The sequence below is a fragment of the Anas platyrhynchos genome, chromosome 11 (assembly GCF_047663525.1).
Source record: "Anas platyrhynchos isolate ZD024472 breed Pekin duck chromosome 11, IASCAAS_PekinDuck_T2T, whole genome shotgun sequence".
In the NCBI taxonomy this organism is placed as follows: domain Eukaryota; kingdom Metazoa; phylum Chordata; class Aves; order Anseriformes; family Anatidae; genus Anas; species Anas platyrhynchos.
The window spans coordinates 13,814,343-13,836,471 of record NC_092597.1 but is presented as its reverse complement, the minus strand read 5'-3'; the positions used below and the strand labels follow the sequence as shown (position 1 = coordinate 13,836,471).

Sequence of the window (22,129 nt, the reverse complement as noted above, 5' to 3'; positions counted from 1 at the left end):
AGCAGCATCTTGGGGTAATTAGTAAATTAGTAATTAAATGCTGGGGAGAAGGGAGGGGGGCGATCCCAAGGTTTTAGGCTGGGTAATCCCGCGGCATCTGTCACGGAGCTGGGTCACGGGCTTTAACATTTGCTCCTTCACTGGGGACCCCAGCACTGGGGCCACTGGCAGCCCCTTGGTGGTGGCACCAGGCACCGGCAGGTCCCCGATTGACCTCGTTGCCCCATCGGGGTGCTGGTGGGGACACCGCAGTGGGGACCCATGGGTGGGGGTCCCACAGCCGGGTGCAAGGGCAAAATGGGGATGGGAGCAATATTTTTGTAATTATTGGATTTCCTCGGCATGATGATTATTGGCCGGCAGCAGATGGCTGCCGGGGCTAATCCCCCTCCCAAATCCCAGCTCCGGAGCTGGCTTTTTACCGGCGGCACAGAGCAGAGCGCGGCGGGGCGACAAATTAGCCGAGTCAGCGCCTATCGCCATCCCCATGGGGCCAAAAACTGACATGTCCCACTGCCATGGGGGTGCCCCTTTATGCAGTCCCTCCCCATCCCATAGAATCACTAAGGTTGGAAAAGAGCCTTCAAGATCATCTGGTCCAAACATCCCCCTACCATCAATATTACCCAGTAGAATATGTCCCTAAGCACCACATCCAACCCCATCCCCATCCCATTCCTATCCCATCCCATCCCATCCCATCCCATCCCATCCCATCCCATCCCATCCCATCCCATCCCATTCCCTCCTCATCCCCATCCCATCTTATCCCATCCACATTCCTGTTCAATCCTCATCCTATCCTATACCAGCTCATCCCCTCCCCATCCCAAACCCATCCCATCCCCATTCCCATTCAATCCTCATCCCAACCCATTCCAATCCCACCCCATCCCATTCTATTCCACCCCGTCCCATCCCTCCCCATCCCCATCCCATCCTATCCCTGTCCCAGTCCCCCCCCCCCAACACCCCCTCATCCTGTCCCCGGTGGCCGCGGGGGGGGGGTTTAGCACCTAAAGCCCTCAAATCCCAAATTGTGCTGCCCTTTCACGGTGAGGGTTTAGCGGCCGTTGCGTAACCCTGGGGCCACCTGGCCCCGCACTGCCACGTCAGCAGCCACAGCCCAAAGCCCCAGGAGCCCCCCCAGGAGGGACACCAAGGCTGCTGGCCTTGTGGGGGGGGAATGGGGACATTCAATGGGGGCACAGCCCCATGCACCAGCACTAAGCTGCTTGGGCTGTGTGGGGGCTTCAATCATCTCCCTCGATCAGGGCTTGTAATTAATTGCTTGGGAGCAGGGAAGGGGGGAGTGTCACCCCCCCCACACCGTAATTACCTTTTTTTTTTTGTTATTCCCCTCTAAACTCCTTAGCAAGGGGCTTATGCGCTTACAGGGCCTGGTGGGCGCAGCACGGATGGCAGGGCCAGGACACCCCAGCCTCCCCCCGACCCCAACCTCCCTCCTGCAATCTCAGCCCTCCACTTCTGGGGGCGGCTGCATCACAGTGCACCCCCCCCCCCCCTCACCCCATGTCCCTCCACGGGTGGCTTTGGTGGCTTTGGTGTCGCGGGGTTTAGGGTTACAGGGAGGCGGCCGGGCTGGGGCTCAGCACCTTTTTAATTCTTCATCGCGTGGCTGATTGATCGCCCCCCCCGCGCAGACACTAAAGATTAAGACGGTGACAAACAGGCGGCTGCTTACACAGCGCCCGGCGCTAATCTGCCTTGAAGAGAGCACGGCCACGGCCCCCAGCCCGCAGAGCTGCCGGGAGGTGGGAGCAGCCCCGCGGCGGGGACAGGGACGGGGACATCCCGGCATGGCTGCGTCGCCGGCGGGGTCGGTGGTGAGCGCCGGGCTGGAGGACAGCCCCTCGGGTAAGAGCCAGTGCCCCGCTGCACGGGTCTGCCACCGCCGTCCTTCTTCGGGATGCTCGGGGTCTTCCACCGTGGTCCTTCTCTGGGATGCTTGGGGTTCCCCATGGTGGGCCTTGTCCAGGATGCTTAGGATCCTCAGTGGTGGTCCTTATCCATGATGTCCAGGGTCTCCTGTCCTTATTCTGGATGGTCCCTGCTCCCCATCAGGGTTCCTGCATCCCCCTGCTGTGCTCCTTCTCTGCAATGCCTGTGGTCCCCGAGCACTAGGTCACCCAGTGTCCCCAGCCCTAGGGACACCTTTCCTTCCCCATTTAAAAGTCCTGTGAGAGCTCATTGCGGGGCATCCCGGGGACATGGGAAGATGCTGAGCCCTGTGGAGTCCCCGTTCCTGTCCTCTGGGACATCTGAGGTCCCCCGGGCTGGACCCGTGGAGGTGGGAGTGACCCCATCACCTGGGTGCTGGGGACAGTGGGGAGAGGTGAGGTGGGACAAGGGACACGGGGGTGCCCCTGATCACCCCAAGCATTGTGGCTCTGCTCCCGCAGGGCTGAGCCCGGCCCCCGGCAAGGCGCTGAGCCCCGTGCTGCTGTGCAAGGTGTGTGGGGACACCAGCAGCGGGAAGCACTACGGCATCTACGCCTGCAACGGCTGCAGCGGCTTCTTCAAGCGCAGCGTCCGCAGGAAGCTCATCTACAGGTGGGCAGCAGGGGGACGGGGACCGGGGGACAGCCAGCGGGCAGGGGCCCATGGGGACAGACAGAAACTGGGGGTACAGATGGGGACATGGTGTTCATTGGGGTAGGACACCCAGCAAGGGAGGGTTTTCTCAGGGATAGGGCACCCATAGGGGACAGGGCACCCACAGGGACAAGGATGTTCGCTGGGTAGAGGCCACCTCCCAGGGGACAAGACACCCAGCAGGGACAAAATGCTCCCAGCATGGGACACCCCTGGGGGGGACAGGGCCACCCCTGCGGGCACAGCCGGGTGCCACCTCTCCTCGCAGGTGCCAGGCAGGGACGGGGCTGTGCCCGGTGGACAAGGCGCACCGCAACCAGTGCCAGGCCTGCCGGCTCAAGAAGTGCCTGCAAGCCGGCATGAACAAGGACGGTGAGCGTGGGGGGACACGATGGGGAGGGAGGTGACCATGGGGGGTGGCCGCTGTTGATGCCACCGTGTCCCCGCAGCCGTGCAGAACGAGCGTCAGCCCCGCAGCACGGCCCAGGTCCGGCTGGATAGCATCGAGCTGGACGCCGAGCTGCCCCCCGAGCACGTGGCCGCCACACGCGAGGTCCCCTCGGTCCCCTGCCCAGCCCCGCGTGGCCCCGGGGCCACCGCTGCCACCACCACCGTCCCCCGTGCGCCCACGCCGCCCACCAACCACCGCTTCATGGCCAGCCTGATGACGGCCGAGACCTGCGCCAAGCTGGAGCCTGAGGACGGTGGGTGGCTGTCGGTGTTCGGGGGGACTCTGGGGTTGAGTCCCCATGGCAAGGTGACACCATGTCACCGTCCCCACAGCCGATGAGACGGTGGATGTGACGGGCGGCGAGCCCGAGCGGGCAGGCAGCGAGTACCAGGTGGCGCCGTACCCGGCAGCTGGTCCCGAAAATGTCTACGAGACCTCGGCGCGCCTCCTCTTCATGGCTGTCAAGTGGGCCAAGAACCTGCCCGTCTTCTCCAACCTGCCCTTCCGCGACCAGGTGGGGACCACCCCAGTACACGAAAGGTGACAGCGGGATGGTTGGAGCCTCCCTGAGCTCCCTTCCTGGTCATGGGAGATGTTCCACTGCCCACCCATGGGTGCTCCAAGGGGGTTGATGGGGTTTTGGTCGCCCCCAAGGTGATCCTGCTGGAGGAAGCATGGAGCGAGCTGTTCCTGCTCTGCGCCATCCAGTGGTCCATGCCCCTGGAGAGCTGCCCGCTGCTGGCTGTCCCCGAGCCGTCCCCTGGCAAGCTGCTGCCGGCCACCATGGACGTCCGGGCACTGCAGGAGACCCTCGGGCGCTTCAAGGCACTGGCGGTCGACCCCACCGAATTCGCCTGCATGAAGGCCGTGGTGCTCTTCAAGCCAGGTGAGGGGACACGCCTGGGTCCCCCACGGCCTGTCCCCACGTCCCCCTACCCCAATGCTTGCTGTCCTCACAGAGACCCGCGGCCTGAAGGACCCTGAGCAGGTAGAGAACCTGCAGGACCAGTCACAGGTGATGCTGGGCCAGCACAACCGCTCCCACTACCCGGGGCAGCCCGTCAGGTACGGCCGTCCCCATCCCCAGCGGGTGCCGGGGACACTGGGGGTGGTGACACCACCCACCACCACCCCCTCTGTCCCCCAGGTTTGGGAAGCTGCTGCTGCTCCTGCCGGCGCTGCGCTTCCTCTCCTCCGAGCGCGTGGAGCTGCTCTTCTTCCGCCGCACCATCGGCAACACCCCCATGGAGAAGCTGCTCTGCGACATGTTCAAGAACTGAGCCCCCCCCCGCCACCACCCGGCCATCGCTCGTTGGCTTTCGGGACCCCCCCATCGCACCCTTGGGCTGTTTGTCGTCCCCTTGTCACCCCCTGGGGCTCCTCGTCCTGGCCTGAACGTGCCCGAGGTGGTGGCCAGGTCCATGGGATGCGCCTCACGGACCGGCTCCCCACCCTGGGGGGCTCGCAGCCTGCCCCCCATTTTGTACTCAGAATAAAGAGGGCTTTTGCAGCCAGCCTCCTCCTGGCCTTTGTTTGGGGGACACAGGGAACACTGGGCTGGAAAAAACACCAGAAAAAACAGATTTCCAGCACCAAATGGAAAGCCAAGAAGCAAAACCCACCCGAAGACATGGAAACGGGAGAAAATGTCACCTTTTTGGGGCACTTCCCACGGCGCCAGCCCCCCCGAGCATCCCCCCTGCACCAAAGACATCACCCAGCGCCAGGCGCTCCTCGTTACAGCTCTTTAATAAGCGAGGGGTTCACTCGGCCACCAAGCCGCTTTGTACAGCCACACGGTATACGTCGGAGAAATATTACACAAAAATTGCACTTTATACAGAACGACGGCCTTATTGCAGGAGGGAAGGGAACAACATTAATTAAGAAATTAAAGAGAACCCGCGGACGCGACATGACAGCTTGCCAGCTGCCCCCCTCCCCGCTGCCAGGGGAGAGATAAATCATTCTCCTTTATATAATTACGCTTTTATTTCTTTTTTTTTTCTTTTTCTTTTTTTTAACAGGTAAAATTTATAGAGAGTATGACACAGGATAATATATCCTCTTACAATACATACTTTGTTTTTTTTTTCCTTTTTAATTTACACTCAGCATACTTATAAATTACTTAAAAAAATTTCCGTTAAAAATAATAATTAACAACACGCAGCCCATGTCCTTTCCAGTAGTAAGTACATTCACTTGGTACGAGGAGCGGATCGTCTTCAAAACCTAACCTTTTGCCCCCCCAAAAACGGCAATTTACCCTTGAGGGGGAGCAGCTGGGCGCTGGATCCATGCCGGGTGGGAAGCGGCTCAAACACCCAATTTTCCATGATTTCTGGGGACCCAACGCTGACTGCACCAGGCTCTTGCTGGGTGCTCGTGCCGTTTCCAGGCTTTTCCCCAGTAAATTCCTGCCCTTGTGAGCATCGCCGTGCCCCTGCCACGCTGTGCCCCGCTCTGGTCCTAGCACGGCCCCGGCCCGTTTCGCCCAGCGACGGGGGTTTCATTCCTCCCAATCCCAAGCAGGGAGGCAGAGCAGGGACAACGCTTTCTTCCCCCATGCAACTTAAATCATTTCCCCTTTCCGAAATAATAATAATTAAAAAAAAAAAAAAGGAAGAAGAAAAGGAATGAAATAAATAAATAAAACATCCCTTGAAATAACTGGCACTTGGGCTGGGAAGAGGGGGCTGCACTGCAGGACCGAGCCGATGCCGCGAGCGCTGAGGGCAGGAGCAAGACTGGAAGGAGCCGAGCATCCCCAGCCCCAGTCAAACTAATGCAAAATACCCAGGAAGACACAATTATTGGTATTTTCCCTCTTTTTCTTGGCGTTTAGGGAAAGGAGCTGAGCCTCAGCCTGCAGACGCACAGAGCGAGCAGCCTATCCGAAAGGGCAGATCCAGCATTTATTAATCCAATTAGCGTCCCCGGGCTCCTAATCTCTCCTCTCTTGCAGCGACCGCGGTGCTTCTCCGAGCACCCGGGCTGCAACCGAGCTGGTGCGGGAGGGATTAAGCCCCCGGTTGTTAGCGAGCGCTGATAATTAGCGCGATCGCGGGCACCGCTTCCAAGTGACGCTAATTACAGCCCGGTGGATTTCTCGCCAAAGACGATGTGCGCGGTGACGTGCACGCTGGCACCAGGTGACGGGTGGGACAGCGGGACGCCCGTGGTGACCCCACTGTGCCCATCGCTTCCCTTGCCCTGGCACAGAAAAATAAAACTCCTGTCTGGGGAAAAATAGTTAAAAAATAAAAAAAAATATTTACAATAAACTCCAGTAAGCCAGAATATAAACAGATAGAGCTTCAAGTAAGTCCTTGATTATTATTATCATTTTTTTAATACTGATGGTCTCAAAAAAACAAAACAAAACAAAAAAAAAACAAGAGGAGGGTGGTTAGGTCACATTGAAAAACAAACAAACAAAAAAAAAGATGACTTTTGGCAGATTTCCTTAACGCTTTTCCATGCACTTGGCTTTTGCTTGAATGACACGATTACAGCGCAGGGGTCTCAGAGCCCACTCCCGCCGGCAGCGCGGCCGGACCCAGGCACCTTTGTGGGCTTTTGGGCTTTGCTTTCCACGCATTCCTACTTCCTCGCTTGATGATGGGACCTCCAGCCACGGGCAGCTCGGCACAAGGGTTCGCCTGCGGCGCTGTCACCCGGACAAAGAGCAACGCGCCCTTCCCAAGGTGGGACCCAGGGCTTTCCATTTCCCCACAGACGTCCTTCTGTCCCTCCTCTGTCCCTCTGTCCCCAGGCCGCCTGCCCCGGCCGCTCCCGACCCCACACCGTTAAGGCCACTGCTGAATCCGTCCCCACCAGCCTTCTGGATTGAGCGCTCGTCTTCCTCTGGCGCTGGCGCCCAAGCAATTGGTGAGGAAGATGGTGACGATGATGATGGTGACAACAGGGGATGCTCGAGGCTTCGCCACAGGGCCGGGGGCTCACACCTCACACCATGAACTCGTTGCTCCCCAGGAGGACGAGCTGCTGGCCGGCGGCCCGGTCGGCCTCGGGGTTTCTCTTACGGCCCGTGCCCCCCTCCGGCGGCTCTTTGGTTTTCGGGGGGGAATTCTTCACGCTCTTCAGTTTCTGCTTGCCCTTCTCCGGGTTGAAGGTCCCGCGGGTGGTGAACTGAGGGCGGTCGTCAGGTGGCCCCGAGGTGGGCTCGGGGGGCTCACCCGGCCCCCCCGCTCGGTAGAAGGGCGATTTGGAGTACATCTGGAAGCGCTTGCGGGGCAGGTGGGGTAAGCAGGAGGTGGATGACTGGGAGGAGGAGGAGGAGGAGACGATGGAGGCGTCCGCCGTGTCCGCCGCGTCCGGCCGCGTCCTGGGGTGCCTTCGCAGCCGGCTGGGCCCCTCCGCCTTGGTGGGACGCAGGGAGCTAAGTGCTACGCTTCGCTCTGAGGAACAGGGACCACGGGAGGGTTAGTGGCCTGGATCCGGCCTTTGACAGGCACCTTGTTATGGCTCGCCCGTCTCACTAACGCCAACCGCACTGCTACATGCACAGCAGGCAGCTTGGCTGTGGAATGGCCTAATCAAAAAAAAAAAATTAAAAAAAAATCCAGGGAGGCTTTTACTCACCCGAACGATCGGAGATGGCTCCTTCAGAGTCAAAGTTTAGGTTTTCAGAGCTGTCAGCAGTGCCAATGGAGGCTTCGGATTCGAGCGTTTCATCATCAGAAGCGCGGGGCTCCAGCGTCAGCATCTCAAACGTCAGCTCCTCCCTGTGAAAACCAACCCCGTGACCAAACAGGACTGAAAAAGGGGGGAAGGAAAACAAGAGGGACATGGAGAAGTCCTCCAGCTCATCCCGGGAACAGCACACCAACCCTGGAACGCAACCACGCTCAAGTCATGCCTGAGCTGAACCTATAGGCATCGGGGGTGGGAGTGAACGTGGCTTGAACTGCAGGCCAGACTCACTTCTCCTTCTGCAGGCTTTCGATCTGCTCGGTCAGCACCCTCTCCTCCTGCTGCATGGCTGCTTGCTGCTGCTCCGTGACGTCCATCTCCATGGCCTCCTCACTGCTCATGGTCTCCTCAGGGACATCCGACACCGAGGGCAGGCGTACGGCGACGGGAGAAGTCGGGCTGGGGTAGGTGCCGCGCCGTATGCGTCCTTTGCCCTGGAGATAAATGTCAGTGTCAAACAAGCCACCAGACAGGATTATTTGGCAAGCCTGCAGGACATCTCAGGCAACAGCAGCTTTCTCCCCTGAGTGTTCCACTCCCAAGGAGCAGAGGAGATGGCTCCAGCCTCTGCTTGCACCCCAGAGGCTTCAAAATCTCACACCCAGCTGGGAGATGTACCAGGAGCACTCAACACGCTGGGGACGGTGGAGATGAAGCCAACGCACCTTGACCAGCTACGTACGACCCAAAAAAAGCCAAGCACATGCTGCTTCTACAAATCCGGGCGGAGCGAACAACAGTGTTGGCTTTGGATGGAAGGAAATGCGGGCATGCACACGGAGACACTGCCTGTTCTTGGGGGGCTCGCCCTCCCCGGCAGGGAGATATCATGAGACTCAACACAATGGTGCAACGGGACGGCGGGTTGAAGAGGAGGAGGGTCTGCTAATCAGGTGGGAAATGGGAGGAAGCGCTGCATGAGAAAAGGGGGGTGAGAAACAGCTGGAGAGCGGCAAAAATGAATGGTCAGGGAAAACATCATTCAAAAATGATGATCAAATGCAGCAGTGCCACAGCTACTGACTTGCACCTGCAGTTAAGGGGAGATTTAATGCAGCCATGCCAGCAGCCCCCGCACTGAAGAACTCTGAGAAATCATTTATTTTTACTAGTATTAAACCTTCCGACTATGAAAAAGTTCTCAAACGGGGGTATCATGGATGGATACACATGCAGCTGGCCTCTGCTTTAACGTTGGAGGAACAGCTCCACAGATCTGCTCCACAAGGTAAAAGAAAAATACTGGTTTTGGATACGAAGGATGCTGTGTAGTAGCTACTGGGGCACACAGGTTAGAAAGATTTTAATCACGACTGAGTCGTAACTGAACACAACTCAACTTCTGAATTCAAGATCCTGAGCTGACCATGTCTTAGGACACCAGTGCAAGGTAGAAAACCCATCACTTGCCTTCACTCCACTCAAAAACTGCCTTCATCCTTCAAACAATCATTTTATTTCTTAGGTGGTGAATACGGATCCCCCTTCTAGTTCTTGCTGTGCTCTGCCCTGTTTGCAGGCTCATTGCAATCCATCTTCGCTTCTCTAAGGATATCTAAGCACTGTAGCTGGGACACCTCTTGGTCTTTCTCATAACCCACATGCCCAGAACACGGTAAAAGAGACTTTTTTTTTTCCTTGAAAGCAAAAATCTATCAGAAATGTGAGCAGGGATCTTTCTTCAAGCTGCAAAGCATCCCTATGCTGATGTTAATGGGACACAGCTCTTGTGGGAGGCAATGCTGAGCATTTCTTCCACCTGCAGTGTCTGTTAAGTTCTCCACCCCATACAAATGCTGCTGCTTGGTGCTGAGACATGAGATTTGCTCCATTTTACCCTTTCATCTCCCAGTGTCGCACCTGGGAGATCTCTTCTCCAGCCACAAAGAAGCTTCTGCGCCCCAGAGCAACGTTGCTCTGATGGCAACCTCATCACGTGGGCTCCTGAGCTGAGGCACAGCCACCTGAATCCTATTAGCAAAAACCCCTGAGCTCCCAAAGATCCCCAGCACCTCGTGTACTGCTCTCCCTGCCTACGGGGTGGTCAGCAGTGAGCGGATGCTGCGGTGACGACGTACACGTGGGCTTTCAGCAAAGCCCTCTCCTCTCCCCGCTGCTGCGAGTGGAAAATTTCCTGACGGCTCGGATGTGCGTTTGCTCACAGCACAAGGGCTTGCGCCTCTGCCGCTGGCTTTCCTGCGTCAACCGAGCGCTTGTCTGGGCTGAGATGAGGGCAACACCACTTTCTGGTGCATTTAATGCGTCTGCTAAGCCTGGTGTTTGCTCCAAAAGCCCCCGAGCAGAGGGCTTGCAAAACAGTGTCCAGGGTGGCATGGTTCAGACCCAGGTCTCCTTTTTCCCCAAACAATTGTGGATGCAGAAGGGTGGGGAGAAGCATCATGGGCTGAAAGTGGGGTAAAGAGAAATAGCTCCACAAGCTTCCCCCTATCCTAGGGCAGCGTTTGTGGTCTGTGGCTATCCTATGTCCACCACGGTCTCACTGAGGAGCACATTGCTGCAGTGGCTCATGCTGGGATAGAGAGGTGAGGGAGGGGTGGGGACATCAGGAGCTGCTGGGTCCCCAGATTCATCCTGGGCTGTCCCAGCCATCAGGGTGCAGCTGAGAGCCCTTTGGTGGATGCCTTGCCATCCCCACAGCCTGCAGGATTTACCCACCGTAGCCAACGCAATGGCTTCACGGCACGGTGCCTAAATGCATCCCGAGCAGAAATCGTGGGTGGAAGAGTCAAAGAAAGAGAAAGTCAGAGAAGCACAGAATGGGAAAACAAAAACACTACAGAAAAACAAGACGTGAGGGCGAAAGCTGCTTTTCAGGGAGCTGCATGCAGTGAGGGCAGCCCGTGGGGGAGCCCGGCAGATGCGACCGCTCCTGCTCCTGGGTGGGAACCGGCTGGTCCGAGAGAGGCGCCTGCACGGGGACAAGACGGGAACGTCACGGACAATGGCCGGTGGCACGGGGCTGGAATGAGCGGCGGTCACACACAATGGAGGGACGCGGCTGGCACAGAGCACCGTGCAGTTAATACATACCGGGATTGAACTGCGGGTTATGCTCATAAATCTAACTGCAATTAGTACGGGTTTCTGGATTAGAGAGGACATGAAAAGGAAAGCAGAAGGTTAGAGTGCACATGCCATCGCCCTCCAAAAGAACCATTTTTTGTTCATTTTTGTCTTTTTTTTTTATTTTTTTTTAACTGGGATGAGTGAGGCAGCTCTCTGCTGCATCTGCGCCAGCGCACGGCCGAGCCCCAAGCTTGGCAAAACGACTCCGGGAATTGCTTGGGCTTAGTCCCAGAAGCAGCACCCGCGGTCAGAAATGCCCCAAGGGCAACAGCGGGCAGCTCGGCCCCATAGCATGAACCCAGGCCGAGTCTGTCCTGATCCCACAGCCAAAAAGCCAAACGTAGCGCGTGTCGGCAGCCCGCTGGTGTGCCGGAGCGAGACGGACCCAGACCCTGCCGTCGCTCACCCCAGAAGCATGGAAGCTCAATGAGATGGTTCAGGAGCCTTGAGGGAGCTCGGTTTGGGTTTGGATAGCATTACTGAGCTCGTCTGCACCAAAAAGAGGACGAAGCAAGGCCGTGGTTATGGGTTGCTTCGGTCCAGGTCTCCCCGGTGTTTGTGCATGGGGTGACAGTGAGGTGGTTGTAAGCAGAGGGCAAACAAAGGCTTGATTCAACGTAGGACCCAGTTGTTCAAGTGTGTAAAATAAAGCCTGAAATGTAACCAGGAGCCTCTGAGCTCAAGCCACTACATCTCCACGGTGCCTTCTCTCAGGCTTCTGGCAGACTTTCCCCATCACCTTTGCTGGACTCTTGTTTTTGTGTAATTCCCTGAAAACCCGGGGAGCTGCCATAGGGCTGGGCACGGGTCCTGTGCTGCTTGGGGTGGGATGGTTTGGCAGGTGCAAGGGGGCAGGGAGGCTGGAATAAGCAGGGGGAGGTAAGGCAGGGTTGTTTTGAGTGAAAGGAGAGGACAGGAGAGAAGAGAGCGTCAGAGCCAGAGGGAGGTCTGACTTTCCCTGCTGCAAGACAGAAATCCTCCGGGGCTGTGACAGACACACCACGGGAACACCTGATCTCCTCCTGGTTGCAAATTCCCTTGGAGCAGGGAAGGGGACACGAGTCCGTGAGCAGCAGGGCCGGGCGCAGCGTCTCACCATCGACCTGCGGATCAGGGACAGGCGGCTCTTGGCTTTGTTCTCAGCAAACTCCAGGCTGTTGATGTCCTTGAGACGAGCCTTGTATTTGTTCATCTGCTCGATGACAATTAGTTCTACGCAGCTGAGGGTAACGAAAAGACAAAATTGGTGTCAGAACGAATTTTATCTGAGCTGCCCCTGCTTGGCACAAAGATCTGCCTTGCTTGAGAGCTCCAGCGTGCAAGGATGGAAAAACCCAAGGAAATTTCCTAAAAAGGGCAGTAAAGGACTTCGGATGGACCAAGGAACTTGGACTAGGGGAATTAAAGACCCCCAAGGGTTAAAGCAGAGAAACTCCTGCCCTGGGAAGGGAGAGATGGGACAAGGAGAGGAAGATGCAAACCTGTGAAAGGCAGGTTGCTTCTGGGCTGCAAACGCACACAGACTTGTTTGCATGCAGCTGAGACAGTAACGCAGCAACACAAGCTCATTTAGCTGTCTGAGCTGACTTTTTAATGCTGTTGGGATCGTGTTTGGGGAAAAAAAACTTTCCATGTAATAAAATTAGAGGATGTGCTATAGCTGAAGTCTACAAGAGAAAATACAATGAAATCCCTTGCTGGGACAAGTTTAGGAGATTTATTCAAACTCACTCAGAGGTAGGCAGGGGAGTCTAGTGGGAATGTTTTTGGTATTTAAGGCCAAAAAGGGTCCTACGAGGTGGGTCTCCAAGCACATTCTGGTCTTCAACAATTTTAATACACTTAACTGGAGGCTAAAAACCTCTTTCAGTAGCCCAGCCCTTCACCGGATGGTTTCCCACTACAGTTCATCTCAAATGTCTCCATTATCCATTTTTAAATCTACTTAGTGAGACAGGCTGAATTTGTGCAAGTGCTTCACTTTTTGTAAAACCTTTGCAATTATGTCAAATACCTTAAAGAAATCTAAGTAGACAGTATTTCTGCCTACCAAAAAAACTCATCTTCTTCTCAAAAAAAAACACAACCACAAACAAACAAACAAACAAAATCCCAGCAAATCAAGTAAGAATAAAGACTTAGTTGTCTAAATGAGATTAACCACATCAGCACAAACTCCACTTATTCCTGCTAAGATCTGCTGGGCATGAAGGATGGAGAGAGCATGTTTTAAAATCCTGGAGAGCGAGTTGATCTGCTCTGGTGGATCCTCCCTTCCTTAATAATCCCCATTAACCACCGCTTGGCTGTTGAGAAAACATTAAATACTTCCTTAAGATGCAGTTAATATGCAAAGCTGTACGGTGTTTGTCATTTCCAGGCTAAAGCTCTCTATTTCTGAGCCATCTGACGGTACTAAAGGTTATTGAGTCGTAAGTGGTGACGTGGCCACAGCCACAGAGCAGGAGCTGGACCATCCCGCCCAGCGCCACATCCTTACGTGGTTGTTTTACTGATGTCCTGAACGCTCTGCAGTGGGTCTGTCGTGTCAGGGCAGCGGAGGATGCAGGGAGCAAAGACGATGGCCAAGGCGTTAGCTGACATTCGGTTGGTCTCTTCCTGGAGGGCAATCCTAAAAAAAAATAAAAAAAATACAAGGATTACTAGAGAAGCCAGGGATAAAGGCAGCTCCTTTGCCTCTGCCACTGGCAATGAGGAGCTGCAGCCTCCCCACCGGTCCCATGTACCTGACGAGGTGGAAGATGAGGCGCTCCAAGGTGCTCAGATGGGTGCGGGAGAGCTGGTCGATGACCGAGTAGACTCCCCGCACCGTCTCCTTCCTCTCCTGCAGGCCTGCAGAGAACACAACAGCCTTGTCACGGGCACTGCTGGAGGCCTCATTGCAGCCCCCGCCACCAGTAAGACATCTCCAAGCCATGGGGGCTGCAGCAAGGGCTCTCCTCCCCCTCATTCCTCTCTCAGCAGGTTCTCTCTGCCCTCCTCGCACTTGGCACGCTCTCAAACACACTCATTTTTTATTTATTTTTTTTTGAAAGGGTTGTTTCTTAGAGCCGGGAGCTGTAAAGCATACTGTACTGCTAAAAATAATATGTTTCTACTTCTTTCTCCTGTTTAAAATGGTTCATTCTTCATGCTTACCATCACCATTTAAAAGACAGACATGGATAGCAGGTTGAAATCTGCTGAACTCTGATGGAAAAACCCTTCAGCAAAAAACAGACTTTGAAACTGGACAAGTAAGACTGGGTAAAATCAGATGCTTTGGGACTGAAGAGCAAGTAAAGAATTAGGCACATAAAGCAGCTGACATTTCCCTTAGGAAATGATGATCTGGAGATGATCTGTCCTTTAAAGATCACCTTATCCAATGCCTCACCACGGGTACGGACACCTCCCACTAGACTAGGTTGCCCAAAGCCCCATCCAATCTGGCCTTGAACACTTCCAGGGATGGGGGGGGGGCTCCACAACTTCTTTGAGGGTGGTGAGACCTGAGAAGATGTTGCCCAGAGTGAAAAAATTCTTCCTTATACCCAGTCTAAAGCTACCCTCTTTCAGTGGCAAAGGATGTTCCTTACCCATCGCCCGCAGAAACTCCTCGTACAGCTCAAAGGTCATGAGAGGGTTGGGCAAGTCTCGGAGCCACTGCTTGAAGACACTGGCAATGACGTGGATGTTGTAGTCATCTAAATTCACATTATCAATGTCTGTTCGTTGGGGTTCAGCAGTGCATTGAGAAGAAGGCACAGAAACAAGAGATAATGATCAATATTAAGCTGTAAGAGAAGCCAGTGTGTGGGTAAGCTATACCTCTATGACAGAAAACATCCATGTGCCACCACACTGCATTCAGCAGCAGGAAATCTGGCATCTGATTTCAGCTTTACAGGTTAAGACTAGAGGAAAACACATTTTCCAGGGCAAGAAACCTTGGGTGGTATCAGGACTTCTTTTCTTGCTGGCACCATTTCTAAGACAGAGCTTTCCCTCAACTATAATTTTTTTCTGTGTTGCACCCAAAAAGAACAAGCCAGGTCTTCTGTCGTTTTTCCCTTTTACCTGTATCAAGTCCTTGCCGCAGCTCCTTGATCTTGTTGGTGGACCCTGATTTTCTGTAAATGCCCTCTGTGTACAGCCCATGCATTTCTATGTAGTTGATCAGCTTCTCCACCAGCACTGGCACAGCTCGCTCCTCGCTGGTCAGCCGGGACAGCTCCACGCCGAACTGCCGAGATGAGAGCTCGGGATCATACTGACGGGGAAGAGAAAAACGCAAAAGAATTGAATTCTTTCAGTTCCTTCCAGAATTCCTTCCAGAAAGCAACGTGTCAATGTTCAGGCTGTTTCAGACCATCCAGTTTACCTGCAAGTCACAAGCAAAGGAGGACAGGACACCCCTGGACCTTAACCTCAACCTGTTGTTTTGCTATTACCAGCAGCCTCACAAATGTGCACAGTCCCAGCTTGCAACACAAAATCAGACTCTGGGCATGCACATAAACATTTGGGTTTTCTTCATTTAACCACCACACCGTGGTTACAGTGTTCTTAGCCGCTGGGCATATTCCTCTCATCTCCTGCCCCTCCGGCACCATCTCCAGGAATGACTTCACTTGCCTGAAGATGATGCACAAAGCAGTCCTAACAAAATTTTGACACAAATACCCAGTACCAGCAAAGGGAATGTGAGACAGCACGCACTGCAATGCAGTGATGAGCAAGATGACCCTGAAACAGGTCACAGCTCCTCTTACAACCACTCCTACACCTTTGCTTTTCCCATTCAATGTCATCCTTTCGTCAAAGAAAACATTATCAACCTCATGAGATGATGTGAGGAAGATGACCATGGTATGTTCTGCAGTGAAAATGCCCCAGGAAACAACAGGTGGGGAACATCTAGTCCCAGCTACCAGCTGAAATTCATAGTCTGCTCTTCTACCAGCCCACTTGGCTGCCAAAACCACCATCAGATGTGACGCCACAAATGCTACAGGCTTCTTCACTCCAGTGGGAAGACAAGTAACTCAGAAACATGGACAAAGCAAGGGCAAAAGCAGTTCCACGTCCACCAAGAGAAATGAGCTCAGGATTTGCTCAAGCTCACCACTGTAAATCTAGAGAAACAGATCTGGGACAAGGTTAGAAAGCAGTTACAAAATCGGCCATAGCCGGAAAACAAAGACATCCTTCTTAAAGCATACTACACAGTTTGTGGCACTCTGTTGCTGAAAACAACCCTAAAAACGTTAATCCACCAAGCACAGACAAGCCAGAGCCTTCCTACAGGAGGACCTCAAACTGCCCAAACAGAGACACTGTAAATTTATTTTCTTGAAGACAGTACAAAAACTTTCTTGTGCAGAGAAAAAAAAAAAAAACACAAAACAAAACAGGAAATGAGAAGGTTCCAAGCATCTCTGAGCAACCATTTAGAGCTGCAATTATTTTTAGGTTTCATTTTTCATAGAGAGGAACAAAAAAGGACTGAAAGATCAACTTAGGCAAATACATCAGTATCTCTTTCACAACATTGAAATACGAAACTCACTTCAGATAGTGCTATTTTCCTGCAAAAGTCCCCTATTGTCCTGAAAAATTTTCATGGCCTCAACTCCCTTCCTGCTTCATTTCTGGGCGGGTGTGATGGAACCATGGCCAAGATGATGGGCTCGGACTGCAGACCCAAGAGCATGAGGACCAGCCTGTGAAACAGGCATCTAGCAAAGCCTAGAGGTCTCCTCCCTGTAAAGAGGAGGCTCGGTTGTTCAGATCTCAAATCACAGATGCAAAAGGTCTAAAAACACGCAAGGGAACGTCTTTGAAAAAATCAAGTGATCTCATTAAACTTCACAGATTTGTAGAACAAAACCTCAGAGAACCCATTCCCAACTCTTACAGAGATGGACTGCCAGAAAGAGAGAAATTGCAGAAGAAATATTGCATCAAAGCAAATATATTCATATATACACACATATATATATATGCACATTCACATATATATATTCAGATTATTCCTTGGGAAAAATGCAATCATAAGGCTTTATGGAGACTGTACACCTGAGAAGCCTCTTAGGGTCTGAAAAAGCTTTGTACACATTATTATCCTGCCTGCATTATTATTTCGGGGGCATATGCAGCACAAAATAAACTATTCAAAACAAAAAAAGAAAGCTTGATGACTCATTGTTAGCTGGGGCGACCTGCTGCATTCATTCACTGTCAAACATATCCCTGAATGCGGTAAACAATACTTAATTCACCTCTAATGAGCAGAGTAAGTGCTTCAGCACCATCCACCCACCCTTCTCCTCTTGCTGTCCTCATCCTCAGCTGCAGTGCCGTGGCTGTTTGGGGACTGTGCAGGGAGCCCTATCAGGGAGCAGCAGGGTGAAGAACAACCTGTATTTTTGCCTTTTGTACTGGGAACAAATGCTTCAGCCTTGCAAAATTAGGGCTGCGGGTGCTGTAGCAGGTTATGCTTCTGGCTGTGGGATTGCAAGAACCCCACCGGCCGCATCCTGACCTTCTAAGAATAAACATAAAATCATGGCAGCCAAAACTGCAGCACCACAGAACGAAAAAAAAATGCGTGCCATGAAATGTGCTGGACATTGAGAATTCTCTGTGTAGCAATGACTGTTCAAAAATGTTACCTTTTGATACCAACCACATTTTGAAGTGCTCGAAAGCTATAAAATGAGGCAGCTTTCAATTATTCAGCATGGTTACAAGCCAGGAACATCACTGCAAGAGGTGCTGCATGACTGGGCAGATGTCTATCTTAATGCATCTCTGTACTACTACTGAAATACAAGCAGTCACAAAAGCAGTGGCTGGAGAAACCTCCAGGGAGCTCCAGCTCAACCTTCTCTCAATGAAGGGTTATTGCAAGCATTGTACCAAGTTCTGTGCTCATAAGCAATTGTTAAAAAAGACTAAAAAAGATTGAGATGACAGTCAGAGAGGTATTTAATGAGAGAAAAGGAATGAGAAAAACTTACCTTTTTGGAGCACTTGGTCGTGGTTTTAAGACAGCACTTCTTGTGACAAGCATATTTACATACTACAACAAAGAAAAAATAGTTTTTAATAATTCAAAACTTCAGACCTCTGCACAAATACGAATTAAGTAGCTCTTCTTAGGATTTGTGCATGTCGAAAGCATGTTGAATTTGCATTCTTCAAATTAAAAAAAAAAAAAAAAGAAAAAGAAGCCTTTAATTTTAAAGGCCCTATATTTAAGTCCCTGAAATGTTAAAAAAAAAAAAAACACAAAAAAACAAAACCTGACAGATCAACTCAGAAAATAGCCCATGAGTCACTCTGAGCTATCAGACATGGATATAACTCAGAGGTTGGAAAGAGCACCTAATTTGTATTCTTCCTGCACTGGATACCAGCCTGAAGCACCACAGGGCTGATATTTTCAACTTAATGAGAGAATCATTGAAAAAAATAAAATTAAAAAAAAAAGTCTCAACCTTGCCTGTTCTTCTTCGACTTTCCTGGGCTCCCCAAAAGTTCAAGTAGCCAGAGGTCAAATGGCCTAAGCCCAGTGACCTTGTGATGGTCATGAGACCCACAGCATCCATCCCACAGGCTGAAGCCATGGGGTACATTTGCCATACCTGCCACAGGCTTTCTTTACCATCCCTTCTGAAAGCACAACTTAAACATGGTTTGAACAGTTTGAAGACTTGGGTTACGATCGGTTACACAAAGCCCCCATGCACAGAACTAACCATAATGTAGGTTCTGGAAGGAATGCCAGTATGAACTTAACAGCGGACTTCAGAAATCCTTAAGATCTGTCTCAAAAGCTATTTTAATGTGAAAATCCCAAATATTTGAGAGTGGGGTTATAGAAAACAGTAGCAAACACCTTTCAGAGCCCCAAATCCCAAGACTATAACAGAAATACATGGCAAAAAAAGCCGAATGGAGCATGCTTACATTTACAAACAGAAGCCCTGTCCATTATCCAGATCAAGGAAGAACAATATTCACAGTAGGTGGGGATGCTGTACTGGGTCGCCTTAAAAATGTGCCCATTGTGCTCTTCCACCTGCGATGAAAAAGATTCAGTGGTGAGAAAAAGAGCTGGATGCAGTCTGCTGCAAAACAGGGAGCCCGACATGGCCTGCTCTCCAATGTGGGCTTTTACACAGAACCAGCCTGCTATTTGTGTTTCCTTTTTGGACCAATAACCCCATGGGCTGCTCGGACAAAAATCCAGCCTGCATGGGAGACAAACCTCCTTGCAAGCAGGTTAGAAACCAGCTGCATTTGACTGTGGTTGACAGGTCAACCTCTCCATGTTGAAAAGCTCTTCTACACATCCATGGCCCCTTTTTGCTCTGCATCTTTCCCCGTGCTATTCTATCTTTTAGGCAAAAACTCTATCAGAGATATAAGATATGCGCTAAGTTTACGCAGAAACCCAGAACAACACTTTCTGCTTCATTCCCAGTTCTTCTATAATAATTCCTGACATATTTACTGCCTTGACAGATGTGGGACATGTTTTCAGAGAACAACCTACACCAGTCCTTGATCTGAACAGAAATGCTGATTTACAACCTCTTGCTTTTGCCTACAGCCATTCACAAGCAAAGTAAATCTACCCTGTCCATCTTTCTAGCACATCTTTGCAAGTCTGCACATTCACTGGGCTGGGATGTTCAGATCTCACCATAGGATATATCATGAGCAGGTCTCCTATCACTTGTAATCCTGGCCAAAAGGACATTAATTCTTTAACGCACAGACCCAGAGTGCTCAACTCACCACATCTGCTTCTTTTTTCCTTCTCTTTTTTCGTTCCGTTTTTGGCACCTGGTATTAAAAAGAGTCAAGCATGTTTATGGGCAGTTCCCACACGTAAAGCCCGCAGAGGTCCCATATCTAACTTTTTCCACCTCTTTCCAGCCCCATCCTCCAGTGCACCTGCGGCCCCACGAAAACCACTCCAAGAAATACTCCTACTGCAACCAACTACCCAGCATTCAGAAATCCCCTGGCCAACTGTCACCGTCTCCATCTCAGAGCTGGGATTAGCTGCTGCTCTGGCTTGAAGTCCAGCACCTGTGACCTAAAGCTCTCCGATCTCAGGCAAGACACCCAAGGGCACAGCACTGCAGCCGGAGCTGATGCTCAGCCTGCTCAGAAGAAATCCTGTGCAGAGACTCACAGCAGAAGAGCTGGAGAGTGGGATATTTGCTTTCCCTGTTCCACAAGAAACACCATCTCCCAAGCCCAGCCTGAGACCCGGGGGTGGTCCCTGAAGACAGCAAAGAGAGCTCACAAATCTTAAAGGACCTTGAGAAAATGCTGGCTACCTTCACTGCGGTGCAGTCCAGGGGTTTGTACTCTAACATATATTCATCCAGGAAGACTTTGAAGGTATTGACCCAGACTTTCACTGGAGACTCACTCCAGTCCCTCTGTTCAAGCCTCATGGTCTTCTCAAGGATCTGCTCGAATAAGGCGTACAGGTCCTTATAGCGGATGCTTTTCCCATCATCCATCTTTTATAGAAACAGAAGCAAAAAGAAAAGGGATTTTTATACACATCAGACTGCCTCTTCTGCTCCAGACAATTATTTTAGCTTGACTGACTTCCAACTGCTCAGGGAAAATACAATTATGATTAAAAGAAAGAAAAAAATATTTAATGGAGAGCTGTTTCGTGACCTTTGTCAGGGTGGCTTCTCAGCGCACAGAGTATAAGGACAGAAATCTAGGCAGCTGCTGTAAGCCACGTCAAATGACAGACCAAATATTACCACAGAGGGAACTTCTCACGCAATCTGGACAATAAAATGGCTTGGCTCAGCAATCACTGCTAGGATTCGGAGCAGCAGAAGAGCAGAGCACCACATTCCTCAGATGTTCACAACTCACAACTTTAACCCACAGGTTTCCAGACAAGTTGGGTGGCAAATGGGAATTTATTGATTTACTGTCATCTCCCTTTGACTGACAGCAAGCTGTACTGAAGGGACTAGAAATCTCTTCTCAAAGTATACTGAGAACTGGCTAACGAGGAAGCATTAGTCCAAGTTTACAGCTTTGTGGGACTGAATACAAAGGAAAAGCATCTTCCTTTTGGGATAAGGAGACCAGGAATAAGGCTCAGCAACATCTCTACCACCAAGACTCACAGCATCTCATTTCTCCTGGAAGTTCCCACCTGCCATCCAGGCACTTACCGCTAATGCCGAGGAGTAAAAGCTGAAGATGTTTTGTCGGAATTCCTTCAGCGCTTTCTTGAACACTACATCCACCAGCGTGTCCTTCTTGCTGTCCTCATTATCCAGCTCATTCATCTGGGAAGAAACCAAAGGGTGTTATGCACCGATGTGACTGTGCTGTGGCAGAGCACTGCATTAGGTGGAACACTACTAAATGAGCAGCTGCTCCACCACGGGCAGGTGATGTTAATAACTACGTGTGTCCGCCAGGTGGTTTCTCTTGCATGCAAACTTAGCACGTAAAAACATGAACGCTTCCCTGGAGCCTTCAGCTTCTGCCCTCTTGGGTCACCCGTTTCTGATGCCACCAGGGGCTGCTCAAAGCAGTGGAAGTACCAAAGCTGCTGTGCTCCCATAAAACAACCGTGCTGTGCACGCACAATGCACCCATCTTTTCTCCCCAAGCCTGCCCTGGTGCACACTGTGCACTCTTCGCAGTTTTGGGAGTGCACCTAAAGCTCTCCCCTAGGTGGATTATAAGCTCCACCTTGCTGCCTTCAAGATAACACTGTTTTGTTGCCTCCATCCACTCTCTGATGATTTAGTTGTAGCAGCAATGACAGGCATTACCTTTTTCAGGAGAAACTCATCCATGCTTTTCAGATCGCTAGCACTGGTTATGATCTGCAGGGAGTCATTCTGCCATTGCACGGGCTCCAGAGCCACGTTGCTGATTTTGACGCTGCGCTTGCGTTTCACTTTGGGAGAGGGCTCCTTGTTCTCCTTAAATTCCCTCCGGTAGATTCCTGACAGCTCAGGACTCCGCGGGGGTGTCAGATGGTGAGGACCCAACTCTACGGGTGGTAATTGATAAAGAAGAAAAAGAACAAAATGCAGATTAGTTAACTTGCTCTCTGCCTGACCAAAAATGCTGTAGCAATGATTGTTTGGTATTTGATTTCACTGAAGCTCTGCAATACGTTTTGCTTTTCAGCATCTCCTGAATTAAGTGAGATGAAGCTGTAAGCAATAAAAATGC

At 51.8% G+C, this 22,129-nt stretch overlaps 2 protein-coding genes across 19 annotated transcripts in view; one reads left to right on the top strand and one right to left on the bottom strand.

Moving 5' to 3' along the window:
* The first annotated feature begins 1,546 nt into the window (after positions 1–1,546).
* Positions 1,547–4,397, top strand: NR2E3 (nuclear receptor subfamily 2 group E member 3). Its single transcript, XM_072043408.1, has 8 exons — positions 1,547–1,878; positions 2,424–2,574; positions 2,885–2,988; positions 3,066–3,320; positions 3,400–3,581; positions 3,722–3,953; positions 4,027–4,132; positions 4,215–4,397. The coding sequence occupies exons 1-8, from the start codon at positions 1,821–1,823 to the stop codon at positions 4,345–4,347; spliced, it is 1,221 nt and encodes a 406-aa protein (XP_071899509.1). The 5' UTR covers positions 1,547–1,820; the 3' UTR covers positions 4,348–4,397.
* Positions 4,398–4,798: 401 nt separating this feature from the next.
* MYO9A (myosin IXA) overlaps positions 4,799–22,129 on the bottom strand; it is a 186,293-nt gene continuing 168,962 nt past the window's right edge. For 11 of the 18 annotated variants that reach the window (XM_027466498.3, XM_027466504.3, XM_027466512.3 and 8 more), the window contains 15 exons: positions 21,721–21,944; positions 21,109–21,225; positions 20,233–20,424; positions 19,685–19,732; positions 18,851–18,962; positions 17,899–17,960; positions 14,954–15,146; positions 14,473–14,601; positions 13,621–13,726; positions 13,374–13,505; positions 11,970–12,093; positions 10,838–10,891; positions 8,018–8,220; positions 7,676–7,818; positions 4,799–7,491 (listed from right to left, as the gene is read on the bottom strand). In XM_027466498.3, coding sequence (XP_027322299.3) covers positions 7,040–7,491; positions 7,676–7,818; positions 8,018–8,220; positions 10,838–10,891; positions 11,970–12,093; positions 13,374–13,505; positions 13,621–13,726; positions 14,473–14,601; positions 14,954–15,146; positions 17,899–17,960; positions 18,851–18,962; positions 19,685–19,732; positions 20,233–20,424; positions 21,109–21,225; positions 21,721–21,944 — 2,291 coding nt within the window. In that variant the 3' untranslated portion in view covers positions 4,799–7,039. The remainder of the gene's footprint in view (positions 7,492–7,675; positions 7,819–8,017; positions 8,221–10,837; positions 10,892–11,969; positions 12,094–13,373; positions 13,506–13,620; positions 13,727–14,472; positions 14,602–14,953; positions 15,147–17,898; positions 17,961–18,850; positions 18,963–19,684; positions 19,733–20,232; positions 20,425–21,108; positions 21,226–21,720; positions 21,945–22,129) is intronic. The other 7 variants (XM_027466503.3, XM_027466506.3, XM_072043400.1 and 4 more) reach the window with 3 other exon arrangements.